Raw genomic sequence first — 22322 nt, forward strand, 5'->3', positions numbered from 1 at the left:
AAAAAAATGGCAAGCTACAGATTTTATATAGAAGGCAGATAAGCATATACACACAAGGGACTTATGAAGGCAGTCCATTGTAAATTGATTTGGAGTTTACGGCTGAGCAAACATCACTCCCTAGGCTTAAAGATTAGATATCAGTAAAATATTTATATACACTTGGTAAATGAACCTGGTTAAACCGCCATAGTTCATGGATACATTAATTATGTTTTTTTTCATTGCTTAGTTGGGGGCACGAGCTCACGGCCCACCTAGTGTTAAATGGTTACCGAAGCCCATAGACATCTACAACGTAAAATGCCGCCACCCACCTTGAGATATGAGTTCTAGGGTTTCAGTATAGCTACAGCGGCTGCCCCACCTTTCAAACCGAAACGCATTACTGCTTCACGGCAGAAATAGTCCAGGTTGGTGGTACCTACCCGTGTGTACTCACAAGAGGTCTTACCACCAGTAATTACGCAAATTATAACTTTGCGGATTTGATTTTTACTACACGATGTTATTCCTTCACCCTGGAAGTCAATCGTGAACATGTAAGTACGTATTTCATTAGAAAAATTGGAACTTGTCAGCGGGATTCGAACACGAATCACCGGACATCTTACCCTTAAGGCCACGACGATTTTCGACTTACATGGCTGATACAGGAAATGAGAGTTAAATCAATTCTGAGACACTTCAAGACAGCTGAACTAGGTTAGATTCATCTTTAATCAAATCAGTTATTTCCTAAGATTTAGACACCTAGCATTTACGCTAAAAGCAGATCAAACGTTTATATTTTAAATATCAGGGTTCAATTCCCGCAGATAGACCATCAACATCCTAACATCAACAGCCTAATACGAATAACTTACACGATGAGAGAATGACTTTGTGTGTAATGACGGCCCGCAAAATTTATAAATTTACGTTCTTACTGGTGGCTAAAGCATATTAATTAATTTACGTAATTAGTGGTGATAAGGCTTTGCCTAAGGGCATGAAGAAGCTGTGCATTCCGATTTAAAGGGTCGGATAGTCTTCCTTTTTTTCCTACCTACGCTGATAGCCTTGAGAGACTATTTCAGCGTAACCTTAACTAGTGAGGTGAGCTCACGGGGCTCAAACCTGACGATGTTGCTAACACGAACCCTAGCAAGAGCCCTGCTTCGCAGAATCTACCACCGGATCGGAAACGCGACCCACTGAGAAGATCCGGCGAGAAATTTAGTGGGCTGTGTCTCTGGGTTAATTTACTCGTCGAGCCCTTACTCGGCGAGTAGCATTTACGTAGATAGTTAGACAGATGTCTACATACTTCTGTAACCACTTTATACCTAAAGGGCTATAGGCTCCCCAATAAGAAGACTTAAAAAGCCTAGAATCTCAAACAATATATTCTTAAAAATAGGAAAACTCGCCGGGGGAACTTCCATTTTCGTAATTGCATAAAAATAAACATGATATAAACAGTATTTATCGGAATTGTACCATTTCGTACTGTTCGTACAGGTTGAAATGGTTCCATTCCGGTCAGCCATCTATTGTTTTATGATTAAAAAGAATTAAGGAACAATTTAACGGAATGCTACAAAACGGTAACATATTTCACATGTATATCGACGCTTGAAAGGCAAACGAGACTAAGCGACAATAACTGCTTTATACATAAATCATAGGCAATAACCATATTCGATGCACAAAAAAAATATATTTCTAGGTCTATTAAGATCATTTCAATCCTACAGCTAGATTCGTTAAAATATATTTTTTTTCAGGTATTTCAACTTTAAATTAGTCTAATGTAAAGTTCACGCATTGTCGCTTAGTCACGTTTGCCTTTCAAGCGTCGATATGCAGATTAATTGCTAATTGTCCTGAGAGAATAATCATCATTTTAACGCACACATAAAAAAGAAAAATGATACAAAACAAAACTGGAATGGAACTTTTTATTTTCATTTTTCACTTAATTTTCTTAATGTGACATAATTGTGTAATATAATATGTATAATATTTAAAGAACAGTGGATAAGCAATAGATACATAATCTAAATAACAGGTACGTATTAACAAAAAAGACCTTATTCTTATCTTAATTCACAAATTAGATGATTAAATGGTGGCATGCAAATAGCTAACTAATTATTTTACTATTACTAAAATTTGGTCGCTATTAATGGATCAATAATATAAGAAAGTTAGTTGAAGCTTCAATTTCAAAGTTGGTGATTACCCTGATCAGTCGAGCTGATGATAAATGCACAGGGGGCCGGTGCATCGGGTATTAAGAATATTCTTGAACGACGATGATAACATTAAAGCAACCGCGTGTTACGAGTACCCTACCCGGAAAAACAAAAGACCGCTCCGCTCACAATATAGCGAGAAACGTGACATGGTATAAAACCGTGAAATACAATTAGATTTTTGTGGAATAGTACATATAAAGAAAATATACACCCCAAACTAGTTTTCTTATAAACGATAAAATATTGAACGTATACCAACTAACTAATTTAATCTAAATAAAAAAAGTTTCAACAAAGACAAAACTACAATGATATTATAAAATATACTTTGTTCGAGAATTCCAAGAATTTTGAATTTTATTCATAAGAAAATTATATTTGTGCCATATTAAAAATTCTAATAGCAGTAGTCTATCGGTATGAAAAAATAGCCCGTGTTTAAGCGGTAGGCAGCGGCTTGGCTCTGCCCCTGGCATTGCTGAAGTCCATGGGCGACGGTAACCACTCACCATCAGGTGGGCCGTATGCTCGTCTGCCAACAAGGGCAATAAAAAAAAAAAAAAAAAATTTTTTTCAAACTCAAACATACATAGTATAATTTACAAATGCAAATCAAATTTTAACTATAAGAATTGAATACGAAAATTACGATGCAACAACCCTTCCTCATGCACCTCCAAGGATATTATTGAATAAAGATTATAGAGATTGAATAAAGATAAATTAAGGATCATCTACAACACCAACACATTTTAGGCGTGTTGGATTTCGATGGGTGAATTTCATTATTATAAATATACATTAATTGTAAACGATAAATCCAAAACTAATTAATATTAGTAAGTACTACCTACCTGATTAACCGTGCTAAAGATATTATTTGAATTCACGATTACTCAAATATTAAACACAAGAGTACTATAAAGATAACAGTCAAACAAAATTAACTTATGGATTACCTGATAGCTTAAATTTATACTTAAACAATGACTAGACTAAAAACGTATAACATAAGAATGATTACTTAATACATTTGAAAATACGGAATTGTCATGTCTATATGCTGCGATACATTTAAGGTGTATTCACATTCGATAAAGTAGACAAATGAAATAATATTCCCTGAATCATTAAGGCAAAAAATATTATAAAATTTAACAAAGTTTACGCTAATTACAGTTGACACTAAGAATACCGAACACAGAGTGCTGGTTTTAATGAAAGCTTGGACTCTGAACCTGTAACTTCGTAATTGAAAGAGAAGAATTTCATTCAGCAAGAATTAACGCGTAGAGAATGCTACCACTACAAAAATCTATAAACTAAACCTAGGGAACCTTTCAAAAATCTGTTGAAGAATCATTAAGGAATGAATGTTATTAGTTTCACAGGATGAATATTCGATCTACTTTCATAAATGGGAAATGTTAAGGCATATTACGATGTTTAACGATATTGCTACTGTCTAAAGTGAGTTTTATACACGTAAGTGAAATTCAATTAATAACAAAATCTTTTTCCATCACAACATGAAAGTTAACACTAAGGATGATAATGTGTGAATTTCCGATTTAATTAAAATGCAGTGCTTCACCATTCAAGTACAAAGCTAAGCTTGCTTGGTGTTAAGTTGTGAAACTCGGAGATTGGCGCGCTCGTCATTGCTGATGGTCCTCGACAGAAAGGTGGAAGATGTACGACCAGATGACGTACCGCCATTCTTCTGAGCATCCGGTTTCTCCAGCCCTGTTCATATTAGTACACAATTAGTAATCTTAAAACACTATTAGGAGAAACTTTACAAATTACAATGCAGAATGAGAGCCGGAGTTTTCTAAAAACATATAGCAAATTTAAAAGTAACATGTTAACAATTAATAACGCTTCGATTTTTTTATTCATCCTACACTTAAATTAAAAACTATCTACAGTGATGGTATCACATATAGATTTATGTGTAGACAACCGTTCTCACAAAACGGTTTCGATAAGAAAAAAATACATTTTGCTTGAAATTGAATTGAAATCTGCCAGTAATGCGAAGTTATTCAAACGATATTGAACTATCGGCAGCGCCAAGCGGTGCAAACTCTCACAAACCCACTTATCAGCCTCAAAATGTGGAGTGTAGAATCTAAAGATTCAAGTTGCACCTCAAAAAAGCTATGTACGCTGGTCCATTTAAAAGAATTCATTATTATTTTTATAAAAAATCATGACAGTTATTTTATTAGTAACCAGACTCCGAATCTCATAGTAACATCCAATCGCCAAACGAGAGATGAAAGGCTTTTTTTAAGGCACATTTTGCTTAATACGCGACATTTATCTTTATAATTAAAGGTTCGTTTTAAGCTTCAATTTAGTTTACCGGCTACCCCATTAAAATAGAAGAATTTTTGATATAGTGCTTTTTCCAAACTTTTAACCTTTAAATGGCTCTCCTGTAAAGTTGCAAAAATGTCGCTTAAACCAAATAGTCTTTCACCCCTCGATATAGTATAGTGTGTGACAAATTTATTAGATAGCCAATTTGAACGCTTTAGCCAAATCTTTTTTGAGTTAGGAATTACAACTCTAAATAAAGCGTTAGTTAATTAGCATGATTACATTTTTATACCACATCGAACGTGCCTCTCGAGTTAAAGCCACGTTTAAGGTAGCGTTAAGGAATTATAAGAAAAGAATTCTGGTGTTTTAAATAAATTAGAAGAATGTTACAAAACAACTGAGTATAGTATAATACAACAAGTAAAATTTAAGTTATACTTGGGTCTATCGGTATCCGTGAACAACCTGAAAAATCAAAATATACTCTAAATTTTACAGAAAGTAAAACAATAATGTAAACGGTAAAAGTATGATTATTGTCATAAAAGCGAACACCGAACATTTCAGTCTCCCTTCAGAGTATGTACTCCCCAAAAATAAACGCCATTTATGACCATATAATTTCGAAACGATGTTAAGATTTATTTGTAATAAGTTACAAAAAAACATTCGAATATATTTATTTTCATCCTGATCCATGTCATCATATTGTTTGCTAATCGTATAATGATAATGATTTAATTCTTGCTAAAAATCATTAATAATAACTAATGAAATAAAATAATAATTATAATACTGAGAGTTATCTATTTTTACTCGTCACTTCGTTTCTAATATGAAAATTAAATTTGTACTTTTGATGTGTAAATTTTTTTTTATTTACATTTGGAGTTGCACTCAACATGAAACGCTTATTACTTTTTATTTTCAATACTTTGTATTACGAGTAGTATTAACTTTTGTGGTGTAACGATTTACATAAACAAATACTCCTGTAGACAAATAATAATGCCCTACTAAAACAGAATCCTATAAAAAATATTGAGAAAAAGATTAGTTTAATAGAAAATCCTTTCCGTATTTTTTAAAGTACGTTCTATGTCAATGGCAATGATAGAGCATCACAATAGCTACACAAGTAATCAGATCGAAAACTATTATCATAGAGAAACATCAGAATTTTACCTAGTCTCTTTCGGATTAGGTAGTACAGCTTAGGCTTGAACACTAGTATGAGGAATATGAAGACTCCTTGTAGTTCATTCAGAAGGTCAACGATGGTCCAAAGCCACTTTGGTTCTGAAGCGATAGTAGAAAGAAGCTCCGATATCCATCCCGCTCCCATCACCACCCACAGTTTTCCGGTCAAAAGGTACCTAGAAGTGTTACAATTATTAATTGCCTATCCTTTAAATTCCATGTATTATTATGTACCACTACTACTAGGTGTTCCATAACGATCGTCTATTTGTCATTATAATAATAGTCGGCTTATTTTCTTTAGTCAATTTCAAGGACCCCGAAACTGCCAATGAGCAGTTAGCACGTGTAGTGTACATACAAAAAAAGGATGTTCAAGGCATAACAGCACGGGTGATTAAGGTTTGCTAAGAAGAGCCAACATAATTTTGTGGCAAAATCAGTACATTTTTTTCTATGGCTTTAATAATTTATTGCGACCAAAGGACTGTACAAACTTTCTCTTTTATTCCTAGAAATTGTATTCTGAGAGAAAGCTCTCCACGACAATTTGCAAATTTTATTTTGAATACACAATCATAAACTTTTTCACTCTCACTCACGAGAAGGAGAACTCACTGGTGGATAGCAACGTCCTACTTAATCATTTCTGCCATAAGACATACTATTTTTTTATGTGTGGTTATATGCATGTGTGGTTTCGAACAGAAAAAACATGTTATATACTTATCAATAGATAAGTACCTATATAATATGTTTTTCTGTTTGTTTCGTATAGTCCAATCATGGTTCTTAGAAATCTATTGTTCGTTTGCACCGAAAAAACTATATTAAGATAAGTAAGCACAACGCGGCGGGCGTGACTCGTCATCCATACACGATTCGATATTTAATTTTTTTCTTCTGAAACGGTTTGATCATAGAACTGATTACTTTATATTTTACAAAATTAAAAGTAGATACTAGAATAAAAAATACTAAATACCAACATATATACAAATACACGATGACTAGACAAAAATACAGAGTTACGTCACTACCAATAAATCTATGTATTACTCGTCGATGTCTACATAGCTACTCTATATAGATTCATGTCTCAATCAATGACAATATTCTTTGAATAGCGTGCACCAGATTACGTAGTATCGTACTATTTTGATAGTTGTTTACACGCTCAGAAACGTTAAGGTCATCACCATATCTCTATTACAGCTGTCAAGTATCCGCAACTCAAATACATTGATCACATTAGAATGTAATTGCGCCTAAATCTATAAACAAATTAAGATAGTGCAAAGCTGTTTAATTATCGAGTCATCGGCCATAGTCATGCCTACGTGCATTTACAAAAAACAAATCAAAGAAACTCTGTGGTATATTAATTATGACAACACTTTTGTTGTAAAACTCTCAGCACATCCAACCAACAAAAGGAACGAACCGGATAAAAGATATTTTTTTGCTGTAGCTCGGGTTTTCCGTTCGCGTTCACCTAGAGCGATGACATCAATGGAACAGTTAGCGTCAACATGATAAAAGTAAATACAGTCAAACCTCAACCATCATTTAACTTAACTAGTAGATTTTTAAGTATTACATAGTCCATATTCATAAAATTAATATAGCCTTGAGGTAGGAGATCGAAGTCCTAATCTGTATAGCGGCTATCCTACACGTCATAACAGTATGCGTCTTAGTGCGAGTTTTTTAACATTCTCGATAGCGTAAAAGTTAACTCGAATTTGTATGGAGTTGGAACGTTTGCCTACGTTTGTTGCTAGGGGCGCTGTTAAAAACTCGGACTAAGCACACTGAAGGCTTGACAACCTCATGGAAGAAATACCCAGAATAGTGGTATCTACAACCGTCCAAGTTCACAATTATAAATACGACATTTTTATTTATTACACTTCATGTAAAATTTACATTGGCGGACTTCATGCCTAAGGCATTCTCTACCAGTCAACCAAAGGTAGTGCAGAGTAAATAGTAGTAGGTGCAATGAAATTTGTATTAAGTTACAAATATACACAAAAAAAAGTATATATTATGTACAATTATACATATAAGTGGGATATCGGTACTTTTTGGTTAATTCTCACTGGCACACGAGTTTTATTCTTAAAAGAAAAAAATATAACTGACAGATATAAAATTGACATAACGATGTTACGAATGTGTATGTAGTATTTTTTTGAAAGAATAAAAGATTTTGTTGTTAAACTAAATATCCACTAAATTTCGCCATACCATCCCACATATATACATACATTCATAAATACATACACACATACATACATATAATAGTTTATACAGTATTAAAAGTATGATTTATAAAAGATATAGATAAAGATATGATGTATAAAATATACTATTTTCTAAGGATTTATTGTACGTTGAGTAAATATAACTGTTAACTTACTTAGCTCTGTCAATACGGAAACGTCGCTTGGCGCGGTCACCAACCGAGCCCGCCTGCAGCCGATGGACCTCGGACTTGACTCGAGCGCAATGCCGCGCCGTCAACACCCACAGGATGAAATTCGTACATGTCACAAGACCCATCGGAATCACGAAGAAAATGTAGTGAGGCCAATCTGACCGCTCGTTTTGCACTGAAAATATTCAATTTAACAACATTTCACAACAATTGACTTAAAATTACTAAAATCCAAAATCAATCGACCACTTCATTATTATAATTCAATGTCAACCATCGTTGGAATCAAAAAATCGTTTTTAATACATTTTAAAATTAACATTGATTAATCAAAGTTTCTTAATTATGTAATCATACATCAATGATTTTGAATATGAATGTAAAGTCTTTACAATAGTGATTAATTAGTCAAAGTTTAGGTTTCAAACCATATTACTAAAGATTTCTGTAAACCAATGGAAAAAATATATTAGTCATCGCCAAATATGATTATTCCAAATCAATATAAAATTTCCCGTATTCACGTTTATATTGACAACTAATTGACAAATAAACTCGATTTGATTATAGCAAAATCTTTTCATGATACACAAACGTCATCGGTTGAACGTCAAAGTCTGATGAAGTGATTTTTTCTAATGAAATACGTACTCAACAAAAGTTCACGATTGACTTCCACGGTGAAGGAATAACACCGTGCAATAAAAATCAAACCCGCAAATTTATAATTTGCGTAATTACTGGTGGTAGGACCTCTTGTGAGTCCGCACGGGTAGGTACCACCGCCCCGCCTATTTCAGCCGTGAAGCAGTAATGCGTTTCGGTTTGAAGGGTGGGGCAGCCGTTGTGACTATACTGAGACCTTAGAACTATATCTCAAGGTGTGTGGCGCATTTACGTTGTAGATGTCTATGGGCTCCAGTAACCACTTAACACCAGGTGGGCTGTGAGCTCGTCCACACATCTAAGCAATAAAAAAAAAAAACTTATGTTTTCACATAACCTGAGCAAGTAATTTACTAATTACTACCCAATTCCAGGTGCGTCTACTTTATTGATGTCTACCATCGTATACGTAAACATTACAGACCTTCAATTGTTTGACCTATATAATCTAAGCAATTCGCATGCTGAAACGATTTTGCTTTAATGAAACGATGCTTTAATAACATTAATTTGATTTCTTTTCTGTAGCATCTCAATCGATCCAATTTTCAAATACGTAACAATACGAAAAGAAATGAATGGTAAAAAGACATGAATCCGCAAGTTGTTTACAAAACGTCGAACAAAATTATTCGAACACCTTTATCTTCTTTTTGATCAAAAGAAACAAATTCAAAAATAATGAGTGACGGACTGCACTAGTCCATCCGTTCAAATAAAGAAAATGTATACGCATGAATCATCTTTTCACGTTAACACAGCATTCGGACAATATCATGAATTCATAAGATTTCCGATATCAACAAAAATATCAAACAACTCTGTATATTAGATGGGATAATAATTTCATATATAAGTTTAAATAAGTACTAACGTGAGCCGAACCAACACATGCCGCTGCCGATGTTGGCGTCAAGTTCTATTGCAATAGGATACTCGTCGAGAATAAACATTACAAGGGTCAGGATGCTCGCAAAACCCCACGCATACAACGAATAGCAGAGAAATCTTCGCCACTCGGCTCCTGACTTCCTCAAAGGTTGCACCATTCTCACACTCCTGAAATAAAATTCATACAATTTTTTTTCCAAATATAAACATATTATTTTTTACCTGATACTGGTCACCTGTTGGACACAGTCACTCATGGACATCAGCTACGATAAGAGTGTAGCCAAACTGCTACCTACTGTTGAGGATTCTTTATAAGCCACGTTTAGAGAAAGACAGATGTCTTCTTCTTCTTAGTTAGACACTCCTGTCAGAGTGGTCGTGGTTGCGATCGTGATTGTGAAGGACAGATCGTAGCGCTCATGTATGTACGTAAATAAAAAGGAGCTAACGAGTAGGTACTCAGATAATAATACCTCATGTGTGGATTTAACTTATGTATTGTTCATAAGCATATTTGGTTTCTATGTTTAATTTAACGATATTATAAGAATCAATAAAGAAAAAATGAAGTCCTTATACTATTTTCATCTGACTATTACCTATTTTAGTATTTGTACACGACTATTAATTCATCAATAACAATAAAAATTTTACGACAGTTACGTTAAGGGCGAGCGATACATTGGAAGGTCAAAAAAATGAATCGAAAATAACATGGAAACGCTTAAAATTAACTTAAAATTAACTGAATAATATTACATGACATGAAAATCAACTGTCTTGAAATCGTCTGCCCATTCAGATCAATAAAATTTTAAAAACTTTTACATCATCATATTTTCTTTTTTTAACCTGGACTTACGAATGAAACCGTGGGAAACATTCTAGTCGTTCTAGGTGAAACAATAAACCTTTATCTTTGGGCTTAATGACTAATAGTGTAATCGTGTTCATCTAAATTATGAAAACGTAAACAAACTCCAGTGTTAACATTTACCATACGTTGTTTATGGAGCTGCCAAGATTATCCCACCAGAATATCCTAACTATAAATAAGAAAATGCTTTATTTTGATCGCCCTTATCGAATTTATCGGAACTCTAAGATACATATCGACGCTTGAAAGGCAAACGTGACTAAGCGACAATGCGTGAACTTTACATTAGACTAATTTAAAGTTGAAATACCTGAAAAAAAAATCTATTTAAACGAATCTAGTTGTAGGATTGAAATGATTTTAATAGACCTAGAAATATATTTTTTTTGTGGATCGAATATGGTTATTGCCTATCATTTATGTATAAAGCAGTTATTGTAGCTTAGTCACGTTTGCCTTAGTCACGTTTGCCTTTCAAGCGTCGATATATAGTTTTATCTTAAATTTTGAGCGCTACATTAAAACAATGAAATGATCACTCGAATCTTCGTTTAAGTGAGAAATAATTTCGAATAATGGATATATTTTTGAAATTGTCAAAATAAATAAATGTACCACATTTAACAGCTTTTTTCTTCTATATTATGGGCGTAGCTATCACAAAAGAAACAAGTGCAAGAAAGCGATAAAATTGTGAGAATGATGTAAGTTCTCTAAAAAATACGTTATGAATAATTCAAGTCTAATTTAAAATCTTAATTTTTTTTTAAATTTAGTTGAACATGATTGCACGATTGTTTTAGGTTTAATGAATAATATCATTAAACCTAAAACAAGATTTATCGCCCCACCTAGTATAACTACTTCCCACTGGTTGCTTTATAAATTAAATTTTGAAGAAAACATACTAGGTTTAATATAAAATACCAATAAAACCTCTATAACTCTTTATTGCTCTAAATAGGCATACAAGCTTACGACCCCCTTATCTTAAGTAATTACAGAAGCCCATTGACATTACTACGCGTATGTCGCAACCCGTCCGAAGTTACGAGATCAAAATATCAATTGTATTGAATATTGAAAAGTAGTTGGTTAAAAGCAGAACTGTGGTAGTTCTCGTTCGCTCAATCAATTAAGAAAACTTAATTAATTCTCATCCATATTGAATTCGAGGTTTAATGGAACAGACCCATCTAAATTTTAGAATCCAAAGCAATCTCCGTCTACACGTGACCTCCGACTCTTGGTCTGAGATTGAGAACTATATTTAGCCGTCTGTTTTTTGTTTAACTATTCAATATTTTGCGCCGGTATTCCAGTAGAGTGCTCTGTCGATGACGTGGTTTAATTAAACCACGCCCGTACCATAGCTAACACGTAAACTCAGTTTAATGTTCTGTCCTTTTTCATTATCTTTTGTCTGATTATAATGTGTACATCCCGTTCCATTAGCGCTTTATTAATCCAAATAATGAAGTCATAATTAGTCTACATGCCGCCTGTTAAACCTTAATGGCACCCAACTGACAGGCTTATTGCATAACGCTGTAAATGCTCACTTATAATCGAAGCTAATAAAAGTAGGATTTAGGCATTATTTAGTTTAACTACACCTTCTAACCTTTGCAGTCTACATCAAACAATATCGAGTGAGATAAAACACGAAGGTCACGGTCCACCTGATGTTAAGTGATCACAACGTGAATGCTGCGACCCACCCAATTACAACCAGCCTCAATTGCATTATGTAGCACTACATATGATTGCTTCGCGGTAAAAATAGGCAGGATGATGGTGACATACCGGTGTGGGCTTACAATTCCCCCATACAATCAGTAAGTGCCAGTTACAATCACAACATGTTGTACTCAAATAACACTGATGCACATTCTCCGGTTAATCCTTTAGTCGGCTTTTATTTACGACACATATTTTATGCCGACATCGTAATATTTCAACTCTCTGCCGACATCTTCTTCATTGTATTAACTAGCATCTTCTTTACAATTCCAATATAAATAATATATTATTAATATTTCAAATTCATAATTATAGTAATAATTTGTCGCCTCTTGTAATGAAAACTAAAAATAAAATTTGCAATGTGTACATATTAAGTACCTATAATCCTAATGTACTCGCACCTCTTCGTCATGGGTCGTGAGATACTTAAATCCCCTATGGAATCCTTCTCTGATTTATGACGATATCCTTATCATTGTCATGTCATTAAATACCAACAACCCAAATCTCCTAATAAATATATACGTATTTTCTAACATCGTTTGACGGTCATTCACAAAAACAAGCCCATTAATTTAAAGTCTTATTTTTATAAATTTCCTGTCATAGTTAAGTGTTGTAAGTTAATTATTTATTAGTACCATTACTAATTTTAATGTACAACTCGAAACATCACTTATCGTTTGAATTTAATGTATTATCACTGCAAACGACAAAACGGAAACTCATATTATTATTTGAATTACTGAACTTAAAATACATTCTGAGGTCATTGTGAAATATTTAGAAAAACGTTACGTTTTCATTCTCGTTAAAGGTTGTACATGACTAGCAAACATTATGGCTGGTTCCTCCGACCGATGTGTAAATATCAATGAGCCCATATGTAAACACTTCGATTCTCAGACGAAGTAAATATTTATCACATTTTACGACAAAGCCATTGCGAAAGATCTTATGTCGGCTGTGATGTTTCCACTAGTTATTGGTTGGTGTGAGAGATTACTTCCAAATCTTATACCTTTAAACGAGCAATTCTTGTATATTAATATATATATAACCTGAATCTCGGAAACGGCTCCAACGATTTTCATAAAATTTAGTATACAGGGGATTTCGGGGGCGATAAATCGATCTAGCTACGATTTATTTTCAGAAAATGTTGTTTTATTCGTGTTTTCAATAATCAACTCCTCCCGACATATATTGGCGAATAATAATACTATTTTTCTTGATTGAGGGCAACTAACCAAGATGGCGTTATCAAAAAAAAAACCGAGCAAAGCTCCGTCATCATCTAGTTACAATAATAAGGGATAGTGTACGTATTTTGCTGTAATTTGAACCTATAAGCTATAGTTTAAATTAGTCGTAACACTCACTCCATTTGCACTGAGCGCCTTATGTATTACGAATCTGTAAAATCCTCGTTGTTGTAGGAAGCTTGATTGATGCTTGCCCACAAACTACATCGCTCGCGATTTTATTTACATTAATCGGTATTACTACAGTTTTACTCAGAAACATCGTCAACGGTTCTATACACTATTCATTTCAATGAAATCGCTGAATACATTAAACGATACAATGTCTGAGGAATACGAGAAAAGAATTTGAATCACACTCAATACGTTCATTTAAAAACTTTTCCATATTTTTTTTTCAAATCAAATACTTTTATGTTTTGACCTAGATTAAAGTATAAAATTCTGACTATTGATATGATTAATAAAACTTAGAATTATAACAACACCAGTATATTATAAATGTGAATCTGATATGAAAATATTTTTGAAAACTTAGGTATTGTCTAGTGTTTTTTTTAATAATCAAACTTGTACATCGATGGACCCGAAGCTATGATTTTTCCAATATTACATTACAAGTCAAGAAAAGTACACCCAAATCCCGAATGCTATATATCTTTAACCAAAATAATGACTCTAACAGGGAATCGATGGGTCATTAACCACTAAGCCAACTAGAAAATCCTGGGTTCAGACCCAACATAGAAAGCGAGTTCATTACATACCCTTGTGGAAAAATCCCTAATATCTATTGAGTAATTCAATGGCGCAATACTTAGCGCCCTTGACTGCGGAGTTTCCAGTCACCGTCCTCGTCGAAGCCGTCGCTTGCGACGAAGGGCTCGACGAGTGAATTAACCCATAGACACAGCCCACTGAGTTTCTCGCCGGATTTTCTCAGTGGGTCGCGTCTTCGATCTGGAGGTAGATTCTGCGAAGCACTGCTCTTGCTAGAGCCAGTGTTAGCAACAGACCCGGTTTGAGCCCCGTGAGTTCACCTACACGTCAAAGAGAAGCTGATATGTTTCTCAAGGCTATCAGCATATGTAGGATAAAAAAAGGGGAATTGAGAGTCGTGGATATTAATATTCCCACTTCGAGCAAACTTTCGTGTGACGATCGGTTTTTTGCTTTTTATCTGAGTAGTGATCGCTAGGTTATGTATATATTTAAACGCACAGGGAATCCTAGCTTGGGGTCAGATTGCCGTGTCTGATTTGTCTTTGATTGTTAATATTAAGATATTTATATAATAATTTTAATTTATCAAACCTCTGACTAAGCAGAGTATGTAATAGTTTGTGGTTTCATGATTTCACTTTTATTACTCAAAGACTGTACTACTCATAATGACAAACACGTCAGATAGCAAGAAACACTTAGTTTTTGTGTTGAAATTGAACTATCAATAAATTGAGAATGATCAAATGATTTATTTACTTAATAATTTAGTTTATTTGCGTATTTTTAATTGTATTTCAAACATAACCTTTAGCGAAGTAATTGTATCTAAATAAAATTAGGTAAAGACAAACAAACAGTTCAGTGCCCTTTTCTCCACTGTTTATCGACCGGTTTTCTTTTTTCTAAATTAACCTATTTACGAGCATTAGTAATATTAGTTAAAATTTTAGGTATAAAATTCGTTTGTTTCGCCCATTTGAACAAAAAAAATGTCAACATTAAACAAAAGAGAAAATACTATAAAAAAGATTACGAGTTCGGAGGTGATAGTGACTTTGGTCTAATTTCAATCACTTATTGAGCATTACTATTATTACTGGTGGTAGGACCTCTTGTGAGTCCGCGCGGGTAGGTAGCACCGCCCTGCCTATTTCTGCCGTGAAGAAGTAATGCGTTTCGGTTTGAAGGGTAGGGCAGCCGTTGTAACTATACTGAGATCTTAGAACTTATATCTCAAGGTGGGTGGCGCATTTACGTTGTAGATGTCTATGGGCTCCAGTAACCACTTAACTCCAGGTGGGCTGTGAGCTCGTCTACCCACCTAAGAAATAAAAAATAAAAAAATTGATTTCCTAAAAAAAATAACATGTTTTATGACTGACACTTTTCGATAGCATGACTGCTTGTAACCGAAAAATTAGTAAAAAAAGATGGAAAAGTTGTATGTTAATAAAATCAAAGATAGCCCACAAAAACCATTGTAAATCTGACGGATAATATGGCTCGTCTCCTTATTAGGCATGCATTTATTCTGAGCACAGATTTGTTGATATTGAACTTACCCAAATGTCCACCAGATGTCGAGGCACATGACGTTAAGCCAAGCAAATGCCGCTACGAATCCAAAGTAGATCCCGTACCCTGTGTAAACAATGGGACTGTGTTATTGATCATTTATATTATGGCAACATGCAAAATGATATTTATAAATCGTATTATTATTCTATAATACGTGAGAATAAAATTATAGATATGTAAAAACAAGCTGGTGATATAATGCAATTACGATGTGCTGGAGATTAAAAATTCTTTATCAATTAAAAAACTGAAGTGTATTATCTTTTTCTCCATTAGTAAACGACTGAATATGGTAATAGAGTATCAGTGGTAATTTGGTAGACTCTGGGATTCTCTACTAATAAAGTTCAAATTTCATAAATTGAAAATTCTATTTTTTTTCTACCTATTCTCTGGTTGCCTAAAATTCTCTGGTTGGCTATTCCAGCTACGCCCGGACGGTTAGGTGAGCTCACGGGCTCAACCTGAGACAATTTGCTAACACTACTTTACTGGTGGTAGGACCTCTTGTGAGTCCGCGCGGGTAGGTACCACCGCCTTGCCTATTTCTGCCGTGAAGCAATAATACGTTTCGGTTTGAAGGGTAGGGCAGCCGTTGTAACTATACTGAGATCTTAGAACTTATATCTCAAGGTGGGTGGCGCATTTAAGTTGTAGATGTCTATGGGATCCAGTAACCACTTAACACCAGGTGGGCTGTGAGCTGGTCCACCTATCTAAGCAATAAATAAAACACTAGCCTTGGCAAGAGCAGTACTTCGCAGAATCTACCACCGGATCGGAATCACGATCCACTGAGAAGATCCGACGAAACTCAGTGGACTGTGTCTATGGGTTAGTTTGCTCGTCGAGCTCTTGAGACCTGCTTGAGAGGCCTAAAAGCACCAAGACTGAACCCGGGGGATCCCAGATCCGACAAGACACGTTTCGGGAGACGGCGGCTTTGCGTTGCCCCGTCGTGGTCGGATAAGTAATTAGCACCGGTATTAGAACAAGATTACGTGTAACGCAAGAAAGGTTTGCACTTAAGTAAATAATTAGGGTACAAGAAAAATATTGGACGATTATAATAATTAATAGATTTAATTAAAAATGTGAACAGACATGAACGTGTACTTTTTCGCTGTGTATTCATTTTCAATTGCGTGCGTAAAGATAGACGCCATTTTCCTATTTTGATTTGTTTATTATTCATTGCGCGTGATGAAATCACTTCTGCTTGAGCGAAAAATCTTACTATTAAAAGAAGCGCTCATGAAAAAATGAGTAACTTCATTCCCACAGTTTCCTGTTTAATTTTCGGTCGTTGTCGTGATAAAACATGCTTTAAGCCCACGTTAGTTGGTGCCACCGACGCACGCGCCTTTTTAAGCTCCGATCGTGCGAACTTTTTTTAAGAATTTTTTAGTCTCTTTTTTAATCATAGAGCTAATGATTTCAAAGTAGATAACAGTAATATTTCTGCGCTGTCAATTGATTTCAGACCGCCTAATACCAAAAGCCCCAGCTTTGCTGATAAATAAAAATAATATTTTTTGACGTACAGTATGTATATAATATTATAAGAGGATGAGATACTGGGCGTCGTTGTCATATTCGTGATGCCTCTTACATTAATCGGTCAAAATAAAGTTGAAAATTCTAAGACGAGCTAACAAATTTCGTATCATTGAATAATGTAATGAAGATATTAATTTAAAATATTTAAGGTTTTTTTTTTTTAAACCACTGAATATTATTTTCAACGAGAATAAGGACTACAGTTTTAATCCTTCTTCTTATCAGCCCACAGACGTCCACTGCTGGACATAAGCCTCCCCCAAGCCTCGCCACAAAGACCGGTCCTTTAATTACTAAAACGCGTTCATATTTTATCATAACACGCGTAATAACTACGTAATAACAACTCTTTATCACAATGTTCAACGCTTTCACACTCCACGTAACACCACCCACTTAGATCATAACATAATTTTACGATGATAACACACAATGATTGGCTTTGTAAGCCAGCCTAATGTACCTATGGGAAATTAGCACCAAATGCTTTTAGATATGAAATTTTTATTAATATTCGAGGAAGTAAGAATTTCATGACATTCATGAATTATTGACTAGTCCTAGCAAGGGCAACTCCTGTCAACCCCCAACCAAAACACTTACATATATCTTAGAACGTTATGAACTTATTTATAATTTCGTCAATACACGACACATTTATTTATTGGCTTTCTGAAATAAGGATAAAAGTTACTATACACAGCTATCTGCTCAATTTAGATTCATTCGCGGATCAGTTACTCTTGAGTTTTTAAGTCTCCTTTGGAGACACTCGGGCAGTTGTTAGCAATTCCCATCCCTCCTGGTGAAGCTGGAAAGACCTTCGGGCCACCAGTAATACTTCCTTGTGCAAGTGCTCAGAAGTACTTGTGACCACTCGTAAGGATTAAAAAAGCATATTGTTTTCAAGTAAAGAACACATTAAGTCTCGATTAGTCTCCTAGCCGCAATTTCTCTCTTTGTAGTCGCAGAGACAGAAAAGCGCGCAATAATTTTCTTAGAAAATAATTTGATAATTTATTACCTCTAATAGGTTTTGGCTCAGATAGTGCTGACCTATAGTCAAGTTTAACGGAGTCAATAGATATTACAACTACGAAATTGGCTATTTCGTACTTGTAATATTATTATCTATTGATAGGCACTGATAGTCTGATAGGTACTGAGCCGTGCCGGCTCACACCATATCCACTAATTGCACACAAATCTTATTAATATTGATCATTTGACTTTATTAAAAATTTATTTAAATGAATTGTTCTCATTTTTAGGCAGCGGCTTGGCTCTGCCCCTGGCTTTGCTGAAGTCCATGGGCGACGGTAACCACTCACCGTGGGCCGTATGCTCGACTGCCTAGAAGGGGAATAAAAAATAAAAAAATAAATAAAGATTTCACAGTTTTTGTTGTCGCACACAGGAAGCATTACGATTGATTACTTTATAAAGTTCGTAAGTACCACCTCGTTACTAAACTACGGCATTGTCACAGGATCACGAGGTCTAAGTCACCTCAAATATAATAAACGGTCCTAAGAAAAATCACACTTACCCAGCAATGTACAGAGTTTATTATCAGCAACTTCTTTATACTGGACCCTTGCGAGGCAGGTGAAAGCCAGCAACATCATACTAACGTGGCAGATTAAGGTGCGACCGTGTAGGTTCCACAATTCTGGCAAAGCGCAATACACCAACAACGTCAATGCCAGACATACGCTCGATATGCTAATAAGCTAAAAAAAAAAGCATTCAAACTCTAGATTTGCTTTAATGTCTTTAGTAATACAGCTCTACAATAAGTAAGTTGTCCTTAAAATTCAATAAATCTCATTAGCTGTTGTAGCCATTTCAATCTCAACACATATTTTTAAGTAAACATGTTATGTTACGAAGAATCACTGATTGCAGTTCCTTTATTTTTATAGGTTGACGTAATACGATCTTGTACTATATTAATTAACATCTTAGTGTTTTTTTTATTCTCTTTTGTGGCTGTTTTATTAAAAGGGGATGTCCAAGCCTTATATTTTCGAAACAAAAAAGTCTTATTGTCTAGTATGTATTTCTTTTTTGTCCATAGTTCGATCTATTTGAAACTGTATATTTGTATTTATTTTCTTTTAGAAATGATAAATATCGTGCGGAATTTGTTTTTAATTATTACAAATAACTAGTCGCACATGTGTTCCCAAATTAATAAAATTAAGCTTTATATTTAATTTGATCTTACTTGATATAAAGAAAGCGCTCCGGTGTAAAAATATTTATCCGTTAAGATGAATTTAAAATACTAGTGGATCTATCGTCTACAAATTTATTGATTTGATGATAGATAATTTATTCGTCATCCGAAAATTAGCCAAATTTTTGTGTTTTTTATTGCCATTTTTAGCTGGTGAGCATACGGCCCATCTGATTGATGGTGATTAGTCATTATCGCTCATAGACATCAACAATGCCATCAGCTTTCTCAATTACTGAAGACCTAGACTTGTCATTATGTAATCTTTTGTGATAATCTTGTTAATTTTGAATTGACAGTAAGTGCGAATCGAAAACAAATGTAGAACAGTAATTATTCTTACCACAAAAGATACTTGGAAATTTTTCATCTGCGGTTTGACGAAACATGTGACTGCAGTAACGGTCAAATCACCACCAGGACACTGTCTACTATCGAATGTCTCAAAACAGTAATCACCATGATCGCTTATAGCAGACCGAAGATATCCATCTCGAGTCAATTCGTGTTTGTCATAATCAGCACTTATGTTTAGTGCCACTCTTCCGGCGGAGCACAGCAAGTCTGAACGGATCCCAAGCACATCTAAACAATTTAAAATGAGAATTAAAATTATTCCTTTGCGTGTGGACGAATTTTTTTTTTTTTTTCGATATTTATATTTTGTATTTAACCATCCAAATTAAGACATCTCAAGGCAGACGAAAGTACGATATATAATAATATCTTTAAACGAGCCATTCTTGTATATACATAATCCTATATATATAATCTGAATCTCGGAAATGGCTCCAACGATTTTTCATAATTTCGATCTAGCTACGATTTATTTTCAGAAAATATTCTTTTATTCGTGTTTTCAATAATCAACTTTATCGATAATTTTGATTTTTTCTTTAAATAACCAGTTCATATTTTTTTATTACTCTGTCGGTAAGATCGAAAAATATTATATACTTCATCATTTTATCAATATGTAATTCGTATTTAAATATAATATCTAAAAAACACAAGCTATCAAAAAAAACTGAGCAAAGCTCGGTCATTATCTAGTTATTTATAAAATTTACGAAGAAAACTAAATACGAAGAGATCCCATCATATTATTAAAGTTTTGAAAAAATCACAGAGTCGTGAATCTGAAAAAAAGTTAACCAAACTTACCCGGGATATCATCATAATTAGCCTTTAATTCGTCCAAATAATTCGAAATATTAAACGCCACGCTATCCTTATTCGGCACACATCTACTGACAAAACTTCCACATCGCAACGTTTTATAATGCTGTCCCACAGGACAACACTTCTTCACACAAAACGCATCAAAATCAGAACAGCTGTTTGTGCACATTCGAGCAATGAGACTTTCCCCGGGGAACATGCGATCTATGCACCATTCTCCGGGGTGTGCAATATGACTCTTTTCTGAAAATTTTCTGGTCACAATTAAGTTACTTCCTTCTACTACTAACGAAAATTTCTCTTCACTCAATTCAATACCGGCTTCAACAGCTTTACAATGTAACTCGTTCTCAACTTCATAAATATGATCTGAACTCAAATTTAATCTTTTTATTAGCGTCTGTTCATTATTTTCCGAGTCGCTGAGCCTACAAAAATGATATTTCGGATCGTAGCTTTGACCTTTTGGACAACATTTCTTGATGCGATCTACCGTTAGCTTTGATTTCATGAGATTCTTGGTATTATTTTTAAAATTCGCGCAAGTTAAAGCAACAATTTTCGGTATGTTCTGTTTAATCGTGCCGTTTATCGTTTCTATTATCAGTCTGTCATAGCAACGATGGTCTTGATCAGAATCGAATTCAGTAGCAGTCACTTGAGACAATTCCATCTGGTCACACACTGGGGTGCCATATACAGTATTAACATTCTCACCTATCAGGAGTGGAGATGCAGAAATATTATAATTATCTTCAATAGTGGACCGGTCTAGGCATACAAAACTTTCAGTCTTGTTGACTTCAAATGATCTAACTAAACTTTGATTCTCAATACAACACTTCCTAAATGCAACCACTTTTTCATAGGATTCAGCACTGACACTTGTATAATAAAAAAATACGCAAATAAAGAACAAATGCCACGTCATTTTTCAATAAACTTAAATCACAGTCATTAAAACAATTTACGAAATTATTCACAGCGTATGGTGAGTGTCGCTCACCGTATCCACCATTGTTTATTTTTTATTTTGTTGGGGATATGGACGTGCGAATTGGAGCAATGCTTGCGTAGAAGTGATGCCGATTGCCGAATTTTCGGACAGACTTGGATTTAATCGCTTCAGAGGCTGTAACGCCGTTGTGATGGCCGCGAATACACTGTCTAGACACGTACAACAACCTTTCTTGTTTTTTAAAAATATATTATATTTTAAGAGTAAAATAATAATAACAATAAGAAACGTCTTGATTCCGTAATGTTTACAAAAACTATGACATTTTTGCCAAAGAAGTCGATTCATAAGACTTTTAACTGATATGATAAAACATGAAGCGATCGAGTACTGAGAATTTCAAACATAAAT

General features: G+C 34.4%; 1 protein-coding gene across 2 annotated transcripts; it reads right to left on the reverse strand.

The window, feature by feature from the left end:
- Positions 1 to 1929: 1929 nt before the first annotated feature.
- Positions 1930 to 22249, reverse strand: LOC114251783 (G protein-coupled receptor Mth). Of its 2 annotated transcripts, XM_028186168.2 has the most exons (9): positions 20936 to 22249; positions 20115 to 20356; positions 19079 to 19262; positions 15954 to 16032; positions 9758 to 9942; positions 8200 to 8392; positions 5760 to 5950; positions 5013 to 5039; positions 1930 to 3989 (listed from the first exon to the last, which is right to left on the reverse strand). In XM_028186168.2, exons 1-9 carry the CDS (start codon positions 21882 to 21884, stop codon positions 3853 to 3855), a joined length of 2187 nt encoding a protein of 728 aa, XP_028041969.2. In that variant the 5' UTR covers positions 21885 to 22249; the 3' UTR covers positions 1930 to 3852. The 2 variants fall into 2 exon arrangements, with proteins under 2 accessions (XP_028041969.2, XP_028041970.2); XM_028186169.2 differs by lacking the exon at positions 5013 to 5039 and having other exon boundaries at positions 20936 to 22243.
- Between the last annotated feature and the right edge of the window lie 73 nt (positions 22250 to 22322).

The sequence above is a fragment of the Bombyx mandarina genome, chromosome 04 (genome assembly GCF_030267445.1).
Source record: "Bombyx mandarina strain Sakado chromosome 04, ASM3026744v2".
Taxonomy (NCBI): Eukaryota; Metazoa; Arthropoda; class Insecta; order Lepidoptera; family Bombycidae; genus Bombyx; species Bombyx mandarina.

Bases quoted from the DNA above. Each gene is read 5' to 3' on its own strand.
- LOC114251783 (XM_028186168.2), bottom strand. From the start codon at position 21,884: ATGACGTGGCATTTGTTCTTTATTTGCGTATTTTTTTATTATACAAGT. The intron at 20,357-20,935 runs GTAAGTTTGGTT...TAAATTGTTTAG, and splicing joins TAATTATGATGATATCCCGG to ATGTGCTTGGGATCCGTTCA. The intron at 19,263-20,114 runs GTAAGAATAATT...TTTTTTTTTTAG, and splicing joins ATTTCCAAGTATCTTTTGTG to CTTATTAGCATATCGAGCGT.